Raw genomic sequence first — 13,393 nt, forward strand, 5'->3', positions numbered from 1 at the left:
ATACAATCAATGTCTTGAAGAAAAAAATAAGAAGGTGTTAAATATGATAAAGTGACCAATACATAATGACATAAATAAAAATTAATTTATGTGTATATATATATATATATATATATATATGAATTACACTATAAAATATACATGAAATTAAATTTCATAAAGGCAAAATTATCATTTCGTTCATGTATTGTAACATGCATATATATACCCCAGATGCGGGTGGCACTATGGATTTAAATGTTCATCATGCAGAATAATAAAACCCGGTACTGCCAGCTGCAGAGCAGCGTGGCTTCCCAAGACTTCTCCTCGCGCAAGAGGGATGGAGTTATTAAGGCTGGATCTGGTAGGATATTTTCATTTATGGAGTGCGTTGTTCAACACAACATTATGGCTATTATAATCATGTCAATCCTGTGCGTTTTCCTCACACCCTACGCTCAATCGCACTGTGTCGAGACCTGGTTAGCTGTGGTCTATGGTGACGGGCTGATTCATGTACACAGAGGCAAGCTCCAGGCCGACTCTCTGTATCTCCGGAAGAGGTTCAGGACGGCTTTCAGGGGTAAGCTCTCCACAGTTCTTGACTTCAGCATTGGCAGTATTGTGTCTTCGTCTTGGGCTTTCTTCGTGCATTCAATTCAGTTTTTGTGTCATTTCTACCATCCCTCTATTGTTGTCTTTGGTCTCTCTGTTCTCTCTGCACCCCACCCTTCGCCTTTCATCATGGTTCGACAGGGTAAAAAGAGTCGCTCAGGGGGGCGTCGAGGCAGTGGCATGCACTCAATTGCCGGTCACTCTGTGGAACCTGAGCAGTCGCCTATTAACCTCCCCCCCTCTCACGAGGTTGTGCCACCTTTAAGCTCTGGGCGCAGGCCAATTCCTAATAGCGCTTTCCAAACCACGCATTTTAAATTTCAAAGCAATTTGAACAGGCCTCTGATTACTACTCACATTACTATAATCCTTTCGGAAGAAGAAAATTAAATCTCCCCTCTGGCATGCATCGCTCCTGATCCTTCCAAAGCAGTGAGCATTCCATGGATAAAGATAGCTCAGAGAATTGAAAGAGTGATAAGTCTGGTCAGGAGGAAATTCCTAAAAGTATTCTGCCCCTTGAAGACATAAGCCTAGTTGATAAGGAAGGGACTCTTGGCGTCACAAGTCACTCCATGGCGATCCCTGTCAGCAAGACGGATGGCAATGAGAGTCTGAGGATCGGCAGTGCGTGTCTGGTTGAGGAGAAGACTCTTGGTAAGGTTAAGGAAGTTTAGCGCCACCTGGGACCACATCTTTCCTTTTTGTTTTTTTCTATTGCTCAGATGACCACCTACAGGCATCTTCGCTCACAGTCAAGGTTCAGCATTTATGGCCTATTGTTTTGGCATCCCTTCGGGGAATTGGTGGTTCATTTTCTGGCTGGTCTGCAATGAATTTAAGCTTTTGTTGCCAATGTCTCCACCTCCGCTATGCAAGTCATCCTCTGAGTTCTATGTCTGTTTTCTAGCTATATGTAACTGGTCTCCCCAACTTCTTTTTGTAAGGGGGCAATTTTGCTGTGTTAAGTGCCCTCGAGCTCTGATCTCTGAGGCCTCAACTCTATGTAAAAATATTCTTCTTTTCAGTTAATAGAATTTAGTATTTGCAGAGAAAAAAAAACATGCATATATACACAAATAACCTATAATATTATTTAAATACCACATGCTTTATTTAGTCATACAGTTATTGAAATCACGACACAAATCAACAAATTTGGGTATTTCCAAAATAAGATGTTTATATAAGATTATATCATAAAATTAATTTTTAATCTTAAATTTTCTTTTTGTTTAGGATTACACTTTGCTATATATAAATGAGAAACTTGTTAATAGAGAGAAAATTCAAAATCAAAATATCTCAATATTAACCAAATACGTCCTCACTCAAACAAAAAATAATATTATTTAAAAATAATTTATTTTACCGTAATCAAAAGCTTAATTGTTTCACATTTTAAATTTACATTTGAATAAAATTAAGTAAATTACTATTACAATTAACTTATAATAAAACCATTCAATTAATCAATATATTAAATTAAAATAAAATAATAAATTTTTTTCCATTTCATAAATATATGATTGAAGTAAATAAATTCCAATTAAAATCAACAAATAAAATGTAAAACAACTCCATATTTTAATTAATTTAATTTAGTTGTCCAAGGGGTTTTGGATAGACAGTAATTAAGTGCACACTCCTAGATGTTAAGTCACTCGTTCAATTCCTTACCCTATTCAATTGTTATTCTTGGACATGACCATGATGTAGCCTCATTGTTGTTGAACTTACAAAAAAAAAATTAGACTGAAGTGTACCATTTGTCCATTCAAAAGAAGATAATAAATGGTTAATCAATTTGTATCAAAGGTTCTGAACATAGGTAGATTTCGTTAGATTTGATCAAGAAAGATCAACAAATATCAGTAAATTGTTTGACAACAATGAGTTTGGCATTGCAACCATTAGCGCATATAACACTACCATCGGAACTTACAAATAAAGACAACATCTTTGCACTTTAACAATAGTTAACTAAGATGTCATTTAATTCCAGTCAAACACAATGCCACATTATGCCTACTAAGTTAATATCTCATAAGTATCTTGCTCAACATAAGTTCAATGACAATAACTTTGACCTTATAATTGCCATAATTTAATGTTAAATAAATAAATACAAAAACTTTTATTGTCATTCTCTTCAATATCAATTGGATATATATATATATATATATATATATATATATATATATATATATATATATATATATTTCTTACCTACCACAAAATGCTTAAGTATTTTAAAAGTTTTTGATAGTAATGAATCTATTTGGCATCAAAAATATGATTCAAACACTTCTAATAGAACATTTTTTTTTTTTTTTTTATCCAATTCCAATCATTTTAACCTAGCCGCATTAGAAACTTAGTCAAAGTGGTTTGTCTTTTTGTCTCTTACTTATGATTTAGTTATTTAAAATGATATGGTAAGTTAAATTATAATCATATTGCTAAATAGTTTTTTTTTATTAAATGTATATTATTTTTGTTTTAATTTATTTTTTTAATTATGATAACATTTTACAAATTATAAAATAATAATCAAATAATAAAGGGGTTGTGTTTAGTGTATTTTTTTTATTTTTCAATGTTGGAATCAGGTGAAAAAATTGAAGTGATCTTGATTTGTGTTATTTAAATTAGTTTTTTTTAATTGTATATCTAGATTCAGCACCCTGGAAAACCCCAGGCATTTGGATTGTGCAAAGATTACCTATCAAGTTTGTGATTTCAACAAAATCCCAACAAATTTAAAGAAATTAAACAGAAAAACACTTCAGAAAAAATCTCATTAAAAAATGAAATGAAATTATGTAAATATTTATATTTATAGAAAAAGAAATTGCATATTTTACATCCTGTTTGGATCTGTTCTTATTTTCCCCTTCAAAGATATCGACGCCGCTGCCATACAGTTTGGGAGGCATATTCCTTTTATTTGTGCTTATTTTTCTGCTGATAATGAAAACGATTACTACGCAAATGCAGATACCACTCGGTTCCAGACTTGGAAAACCTGCGAATCTGTGCCCGTCACGATCCATCCCTTGTCCGCTTCTTCCGCGTCCAATTGGTTTCCTCTGCCATTGCCATCCGTAAAGTGATATATAACAACCTTGTAACTTTCATCATTAAGCAATCTTGGGTCACTTGTTATCATAAATATATGAAGCATTCGTCCATCTAATCCTCTTGGACGGCAGGTGTCGTGCACCTTATATGACTCAGGAGTTTGTACGCCTTCATATGTTGTACGGAAGCCACCATTGGGACTGTTGGTAATAAAGCACATGAATCTTGAAGTGTGTGAATTGGCATTTTCCAGCAATACGGGAGATTTGACTGTGCTTGTTGCAGGGACATCCAACACTGTAATAGAGTCAAGATTATCCAGAATACAGCCTATATCCTTCTCCAGAACAAAGTTACATAAATTCATGTCAGTTGCTTGTCATGATTCTAAGTTTTAATTATGATATCAATCCAATCCAACTTCATTGGGAAAAATTAAAGACGACTCACCCTGTGAACATTGGCTTTTCCAACAAAAAAACCCGCTGACATGTAAGAGGGCGATATCTGCACAATTTTCCCAAATTCCACTGCTATCATTGAACGGCATAAGTAGAATCTCTCGCTTTTAATTTCAAACTATTAAATCCCTGATCGTTACGACCAAAAATCAATAATACCACACACCAAATTCCAAGTTCCAAGTTCCAAAAATGGGAAAGTAAACCCATACTTACAAAAAATTGGAAAGCATCGTTCCAAATTCCGCCGCTATGCGTTGAAATCTGGAGACATTTCAACTGTTCCCGCTGATCCACCTCTACTATGCTCTGCAGTTTGTGACACGCCTCTCCTTCCTGATCCACCTCTACTATGCTCTTCAGTTTGCGACACGCCTCCCCTACTGGATCCACTAGGGCTCTCACATACTCAATGTTACAGGTTTCCTGTTTGACAAAGCAAATAACGCCATTGTGTGTTGATATCCAGAGGCAATGCAACCGTTTCTGCTGACTCGATGCTTCTATGCCTTTCAGCCTCCAACACGCATCTGCTTTAATCTGTTCCAGTGATCTCAGACCTTCAAGGTTGAGGGTTTCCAGCTTGACACACCCATTTATGTTGAGAAACTTTAGATTTTCAGGATTTGTGAATGTCTTTATTTCGGAGCAAAATTCCAGGTTGAGGTATTCCAGTGATCTCAGACCTTCAAGATTCAGGGTTTCCAGTTTAACACATCCATTCATGTTGAGAAATTTAAGATTTGAAAGATTTGAAAGATTTGTCAATGTGTTTAATTCGAAGCAAAATTCCATGCTTAGTTTTTCTAATGATCTCAGGCCTTCAAGATTCAAGGCTTCCAATTTGATGCACCCATTTATGTTGAGATATTTAAGATGTTCAAGATTTGAAAGATAGGTCAGTGTCCTTAATTGGAAGCAAAATTCCAAGTTCATGTACACTAAAGACGTTTGATATTTCATTCCCTCCGGCAAGTGTACCAATTTAGCACAGCCTTTGAAGTCAACATATTGGAGAGTGGATATTTCTCCTAGAATATCACTTGGGATAAACAGATTAACGCAGTATTGCAATGATAGATATTGGAGATGCAATAATTCAGAGAAGGAATTAGGCAGTTCAGTCAGATTAGCGCAACCCGATAAATCTAAATACGTTAGATTTTTAAGTTCCCCAAAATCAAGGGGGAATGCTTGTGGAAATCCGGACAAAGATGTCATTGCGCCTTGCTGAGTGCTAAAGATACTTCGACAGGAATTCATATAATGTTCGATTTCAAGCGGCTTGCGCTTGGTCCAAGCACTTCCAGATGCGGCTCCGCTTGCATCGATTTTCAGTTTACCCAACTCACAGAGAAGCTGCATTGTACATTATCCATTAATGGTTGGAATCTGAAGTGGGAAAAAAAAATGCTATCTACAATCTAAATTACTTACCTCATCAAATATATCGATGAGCTGTTTGAGGTGGTCACCAGGATCGTGAAGTTCCAAAACTCTTAATCTGGACAGAGAAATGGTAGAAGGAATCGAGATGGATGGAAAATTGTTTAAGCGAAGCCATACCAAATTCCCCGACATTGCAAACGAGGACAAGTCCATGGGATGGTCAACCACCAACAGGCGAACACCCCTAATGTTTATGTCATTCGCGAGTTGGGGCGGATTCTGACCCTTCGGAATGCGAATTCCTCGTATCAAAAAGGACTCTGATCCGTCCTGACAAGCACATGTATATTGAATTTTAAGCTATTTCTCAAATTTAGAGTTCCACATGAGAATATTGAATTTTAAGCATTTTCTCAAATTTAGAGTTCAACGTGAGAATTGTAGAACCTAATGGATTGTTGTTCATATTAAAATGTATTTATCAAATTCATTTTGAACAGATACTGGATTCAAATCTGTGGATCAAAAGGTTTTCTTTATGAACAAAATAAAAAGGCACAATGTGAAGACGACGAAGTCGCATACCTGCAACTGAAACATCTCTTCTATATCACTTGAGCAGCTAAGGCGGAAGGGCTTTTGCCTTGCGAATTCGAAGAAGTCCTCTCTCGCAATATGTCTTGTCAATCCCTCCACTTGATTGTGCATCATAACTCGAGAAAGCTCGTACTTGTAATTTATCTGTATCAGCCAGGAAATTAAACAGTTATGGTAGAAGATGAGATTTCATTACTGGCAAACAAAAGAAGAGAGTGATCATTTTCCTTACATCATTGTCAGACTCCACGTCATAATTAAATTCCACAAGGCATTTTTGATGGAGACTTTCAAGGCAGTCTCTGACGTCGGAGTAACCTAATCCCTCTAACACCCGAACTGTTAGTTCTCTGCTTTCTCCCCCCAAGAAACATCCAATGTCCAAAAGCATCTCCTTCTTTTCTTTACTCAGAGCCTCGTAACTCACTTTTAATGTCTTTATTATGTCATCTGGCAATCGTTTAGAAAACTTTTCCGCCTGCAGCTTCCAATAGGCTTTGTCATCATTGCCCGCAAGATGTCGCCCTAAAACCTTCAAGGACTGAGGCAACCCGCCACAAATTCTTAAGAACTCCCTCACCAAGTCTTCAAATCCTGGAACTGGTTTTGGTAAAAGGAAAGCATGGCGGCAAAAGAGCTCTTGGCCATGCTGCCGATGCAATGGCTTTACATCATATAATAAAGCTTTTGGAGAAGATCTTCTAAGTAAATCCCTATCACGAGATGTAAGCAAGATGAGAGTGCCACATCCCACTGCATCCATATCGAGCAGACTATCGATTTGCTCAACATCATCAACATCATCCAGAACGATCAGAGCTTTAAGCCCTGTTAAACTACGTTGCAAAATACCCTTTCCTTCGATGGTATTATCAATATGCAAATCATAATCCATTAACAGATCATGAATGAGTTTCTTCTGCAAAGATGGTAAATTCTGGCCTTTCACGTTGAACAAAAAAGAAAATCGTTTAAAATCAAAACGCCTCACATTGTAGAAATGTTTAGCGAGAGTAGACTTCCCGATGCCGCCCATTCCCGCAATCCCCACAATTTTTGTTTCTTTTGATTCTCTTTGGTACCCAATTTTAATTTGGAAATCCCTGGCTGCTTCGTCCAGTCCAACTGGGTGTGTAGCCACCTCTAACGGCTCCCGTCGTTTTACCTCTGTGAATACAGCTCTCACAAGTTGCTCCAAATATATCCCATAGTTACTGATAGAAACAGATATAGTCATGAGAACCTGTGATCCGAAAATTATTGAGTTTCAAATAAGATAAGTAATAATTTTACCTTTGATTCGTTTTGACGATGAAACCAGATATACCTGCAGCTTCTTTCAGTGCTTTCTCCCATTCCGTGGTGTCTCGGCCTTTCCGTCGGTGCTTTTGAAAGGCGTCGCCATAAGGTTCTTTCGTAAGGTCGCGAAGGTCCGTAGGCTCAACTTGATAAAACAGTGGTACAATGGTGGCTTTTCCCTCATGAAATGAATTCAAAATCCAGCACAGTTCATTCAAGCACCAACGTGATTCAGCATATTTCTCAGAGAAAATGACAACATGCACAGAGGAACTGCGAATGGCTCCTTCGATTGCAGGGGCCAAACTATCTCCCTTGAGTAGTTCCTCCTCATCAAGAAAGACGCGCAACCCACAGTGCTTGAGACGATGATAGATTAGGCTGGCGTGAGTGAGCTTGGCGTCAGGCCCCCTATGGTTTATGAAAACTTGGTATGTTCCAGGTTCAAAGGTCTCCCTTTGGATCACATTCAATACAATTTTCACAATGTCCTCCAAAAATCTCTTATGGTCACTGAAAATACAAACAGATACTCATAGTTGTAATTAAGATCGGGTAAAGTGTAACACACTGAAAATACATACAGATGGACATAGTTGTAATTAAGATCGGGTAAAGTGTAACATGAATATATTCAGGTGATAAATGCGATAACACGAAGTGTATATATATTCACCTTTCAAATTGATCTGTTTTGAGGATGAACCCAGAAATTTCCGAGGCTTCTCTGAGGGCCGCTTTCCATCGGTCCAGTACCTGGGTGACTCTGCCTCTCTGTTGGTGTCTTTCAAAGGCCTCCGCATAACATCCCTTCTCAATGTAGCGAAGGTTAACAGGCTCAACGTTCCAATAGACGGGTATAATGGTGCGCTCATGAAATGATCTCAAAATCCAACACAACTCATCCAAACTATAATCTGATTCCGCGTAACGTTCACAGAAGAGGGCAATATGAACAGAGGCACTACGAATGGCTCCCGATATTGCAGGAACGATCATTTCTCCCTCTTCAATTTCCTCTTTACCCAGAAAAACGCGCAACCCATGGCTTTTGAGAGTACGGTAGATGAGGGTGGCAAGAGTGCACTCGGTGTCGGGACCGCCGTAGTTTATGAAAACCTGGTATGCTGCTGGCTCTGCCACTAGTTCCATAATACCTGAAATTACCGATGGGATCAGACAGTTTGCCGGAGAGAGAAATCGAGGAACGCAATTGCTGTCAGGAAAAGCCTCAGAAATATATTTGGCAAAGAAGCATCTTATAAACCTGTCAGTAGTAAATTATATACATACTTTTGCAATGCTGCACAATGAATTTTATGGAGAACCGGCAAGGATTTGCCATGGGATAAATTCAGTAGTAGGTAGGCCTGGAATTTGATAAAGTTTTTATTTAATATGCAAATTTGATGACAGTATATTTTTTTTCATTTTCATTTTAATATAATCTATATATAAAATATTCATATCTACTTCTAATATAATAGAATTAATCACCCTAAATATTATTTTGCTGATCTCTCATACATAACCATTTGTTTTTCATTTACTTTATTACAATATTAAATTTATATTCTAATTCAAATCAAAGTAGAATACCTTTCCCACAATTCTTTACTTATTTTATTAATAAAATTAAATTTAAAATCACAATTCAATAATTACACTAAATATATTATATTCTTGCATAACTAAATATATTATAATATAAGAAGAATTATGCATACTGATTACCTATAAAAAAAAATTGTCACAAGTTACACAAACTCCAAATAAGAAATAAATCTAATTTAAAATTTAATTCAAAATCACAATCCAGTCATCATATTGAATAAATAATTATAAGGGGAAAGGAATCCGAAGTATCCATACTAATTATCTATTAAAAAAAGGTATCACAGGCTACACAAAGCTCCCCATGTAAATTTACAACAATCTGTCGGATGCATGTTATTCAATCTATGGAGTTGATATTTTTATTTTTTAAAATAAAAACAAAATATTTTATAAATAAAAAACAAAAATTTATAAAAAGCAAAATTGAATATGCATGTTTAGATAGTTTTACTTAAAACATTATAAAATATCAATTGTAAAAATATTATACTCACTATCAGTTATAAATAAAATATTTAAATGTTCATATGACTTAATATAATTTCATATTAATTTTAAAAAGAGATAAAATGATTAAAAAACAAATGAGAGTAAAATGTTTAAACTTTATACTTTTCTAAAATATTTTAACAGAGGATTTAAATAAACTATTTAAATATCAATGTTAACTAATTTATGTCCAAATAAACTTCATTTATATCTATATATAAAAAGAAAATATTTCAATGTTTTATATAATAAAGTATTCAATGGCCAAAGAAAAAAGTAATTGAAAGTTAAAAAGTAAGATAAAAAAATGTCAAGTACTTCTTAGTAATAAAAATCATAGAGATGTGTAATTTATTCAATTCTTAATATAAAATTAATATAATAATAAAAAATTATAATATGGGCCTTCAATAAAATATTTTAATATGCATGATTAAGTAATATTGATGTATACCTAAAAATATATTAATAATAAAAAAATGTCACTTTAATGTGGACAATGTAGTCCAAAGATAGATGTTTCAATGCATACATATGTAAAATATTTTAATGTCAACTATGTATATATTATATATTGTTTAAAAACAATTATGTATATATCATAAAACTAATTGAAAAAATAAAGTTTTAATGGTTAAAGCATTTAAAGTAGTCTCACTATTTTTCATTAAGTAGTCTCACTATTTTTCATTTTGATCACTTTTTAGTATATTTTTTTTTTCGAAATTTCCTTTAAATCCAACAAATGTTTTTTGGACTTACAAGTTTAAGTTATGTACTTTATATACTATTCAAAAATACAATTTAAACAATGAAAAATACAATGTAAATTTTTTTGGAGAGCCACTAGTATTTGACTGCCTCCACGTCAGACCGCACTAATGCCATGCTAGCACCCTCGTCTGTCGTATGGCACATGGTCCTCGCATGCCTCCACCTGTTGCTTGTACATAGCCACTGGTTCAATAGGTTAACAAGGGGTTTAGGGTTTGTAACAACATAGTGTTTGTGGCTTGTTTTGTGCACAATTCATTTCTATTCGGTTCTTGCTGTTGTTCGTTTGCACTGCCAGGTAGTTGTGTGCCGCTGTTGCAATGGCGGTCATTTCCATAATAGTAATCGGTGATGCACGTAGTGGTTTATGGAGCAAAATAGATAGTCGTACTAGAGGTTCTTCAGTTGTGTTTGACTGTTTTGTCCTGTTTTTTTAACTGGTTTTTCCTCCCCGTTTGGTGGTATGGGCTCGTTATTCGTCTGCATTCCACGCAGATTTATCTCGGCTCAGTGTTGGACATGGTTGTTTCACACTCCATAGGGATTTTTCAGGTTTGTAGGTAAATTTGTGAGCTTCAAGTTCACATGTTTTCTGCAAGTTTGGGGATATCTAACCATGTTTGATGCTATCTTGCAGGTTGTTGCAGTCTAAGCTATGATTTTTGGAGCATCTGGGGTTGCTGTGGCTTGCTGGCATGGAGAAAGTTAATGAAACAACGAATGGATGACTAGAAGGTAGGAAACTGTCTTACTAGTTTGAAAACCTATGTTTTTTAAACACATTTAGCCGTATTCGATTATTGTGCCTTTGTTTTACATGTGTATGTGTTTTCAAAACACCTTCAGTTGTGTGGGTTTTGGCTAATTTTATGATATTTAGCTTCAGATGTGTCGATTTTGTGTGGGTTTTTAGTTTTGTGGGTTTTGGGTTGTGGGCTTCCTCCATTTAGATACTCTCTTGATGTGCCTTGCCACCTCCTACCTCAAATGAAAAAAAGCTTTGAAGATTCGATTATATATATATATATATATATATATATATATATATATATATATACATGTGTTTATAAGGGTTCATAGGCATAATTGTCCACGGGGTCTTGAACTTCTTGAACTCGATGATTGAATACATGTAAGGGGAAAAGATTTTATTCCAGGATTGTTTGGATACTGTATTTCCTTTGCAAAGCATGCTTCATATATAGATCATTTACTTGCTTCAAATTGCTTTGAATTATTTGTACATAGTGTAGGCAATAAAAAACAATCATCCTTTGGACTTTTTTTGCCATATGCCTCAACTCCCAACACCACTACAACCATCCCTTGTGTTTTGTACAAGTCAAAAACAACATCAATATTCCATGTACCTACAGTGATTGCTTATCAACCTGTGAATTATATGTTAATTGTTTCTTGGTTGCAGTGATCATAATACGAATGAGAAGCGATTCATATTGTTTAAATTTTGAATAGTAGATTGTGTTCTACAATTTTACGTTTTATTAATTCATTATAGCCACCTAAGAAAACACACACACACACACACATATATATATGGGTCATTCAACGGGGAAAACAATGACAAAGAAGAAAATATGATACTCATGTTAATTGCTCAAATGATTCATGTACCACTAGTGTACTGTTCACAAGGGTGCTGGAACATAGGCATGTATTCAAATCTTCAAAAGGTAGAGGAATGGTTAATTTGAGTGTTGGGTTTGGCATTAGATGAACAATTTGTCTAATTGGGATATAGCATTATAGTGCATTGGTATCCATAGCTGGCATTGGTCTTGACTTTCCACAGAAATCAATATATAACGTCTCTTATACATTTGTTAGATTTATAGTTAGATACATGAGTCCATTTATAAAGATTTCATCGACCCAGTCCAAACTTCAGTTAGTTCTATTTCCTTTGAAATGTGTTTCAAACTGGATTCGATTGATCTTTACTTTATGTAGAAGACATAATACAACCCCTTTATTGATCGGTGTAATCACTAGTATATAACTACAACACTATTCATAATCTCTAAATCATTGGCTTGCTCGAGATTGCCTTAAATACTTTGTACAGAGTGTAGGCAGTCACAAACAACCATCCTTTGGACATGTTCTGCCATATGCCTCAACTCCCAGCACCACTACAGCCATCCTGTCATGTCTCCCAAAAACTACCCTAGTAATTTTTTCTTTTAAATATCACTATGGAGTTATTAGGTCAGCACTCTTTTACTCCGGTCATTAGTGAAGTTTTCCGAAAACAAAACTATTGTTTCATGGCGGTGTTGCTAGCTGGTACAGTAGGATCCGGGTCCATTAACTCCATATGTGCCTAGAAATCTTCCGCCTCTTCGTGATCAGTATCATAGCAGATATTTGTTACACTTAGCAGTTTCATTGAATATGATCTGGTTATATTGTACTTGTTGGAATTAATGCTCTGGATATCGTTGTTAATTCTCCCTGCTCGGCCCTCTACGTGTCACGAGCAGGCTCCTCTATCCGCAATCGTTTACCTCAAGCCCATCGCCACATCAATGGAGGATGGGGTGGGTCACGATCCGACGGTACGACCCTTAGATGGTTTGGTTCATTCGTCGCTTGGTTACTGAGTTGCATTATCGCCTCCACCGTTTGGCTCCAGCTCTGCTCCTCCTCTTGGTTTTCTGCAGTTCTTCTCTGTTTGTCGCAAGACCTTGGAACAATTTGGAAAACCACCCAGCGTGAGCACATGGCGACTTATCACATAGAAAATTCCGGGTATATTTTTTTTGTTTTACTGTATTTTGGCATTTTCATATCTGAAGTTGTTTTTCTGCTGAACGCTTCCATTTCTACCTGCTAACCATAATGGTAATGGTGTGCAACTGGTTATAGATCTTGCCTCACACGTCCGAGAACCTCAGGCAAGGCCATGGGGTCGGCATCTCACTGGTTTTCCTTGCTCAAGAAACCCAGGTAAGGGTTTGCTCCCATATGGTTAATTTTGAATGAGTTTGATTCTTCTGTTGCACAGCCTTCCGAGTCTCGAGGGTTTGATGGCTTGTAGAGTTAGTAGAGTGATTTTTCTTGTA

The 13,393-nt window shown here is 35.9% G+C and overlaps 1 protein-coding gene across 1 annotated transcript; it reads right to left on the reverse strand.

Moving 5' to 3' along the window:
* Positions 1-7,417: 7,417 nt before the first annotated feature.
* On the reverse strand, positions 7,418-8,579 carry LOC149244086 (uncharacterized). Its single transcript, XM_089371416.1, has 2 exons — positions 8,104-8,579; positions 7,418-7,940 (listed from the first exon to the last, which is right to left on the reverse strand). Exons 1-2 carry the CDS (start codon positions 8,577-8,579, stop codon positions 7,418-7,420), a joined length of 999 nt encoding a protein of 332 aa, XP_089227542.1.
* Positions 8,580-13,393: the final 4,814 nt, after the last annotated feature.

Source organism: Pinus tabuliformis, chromosome 8 (genome assembly GCF_031772625.1).
Source record: "Pinus tabuliformis cultivar Carrire ecotype Pingquan chromosome 8, CPIR1, whole genome shotgun sequence".
In the NCBI taxonomy this organism is placed as follows: Eukaryota; Viridiplantae; Streptophyta; class Pinopsida; order Pinales; family Pinaceae; genus Pinus; species Pinus tabuliformis.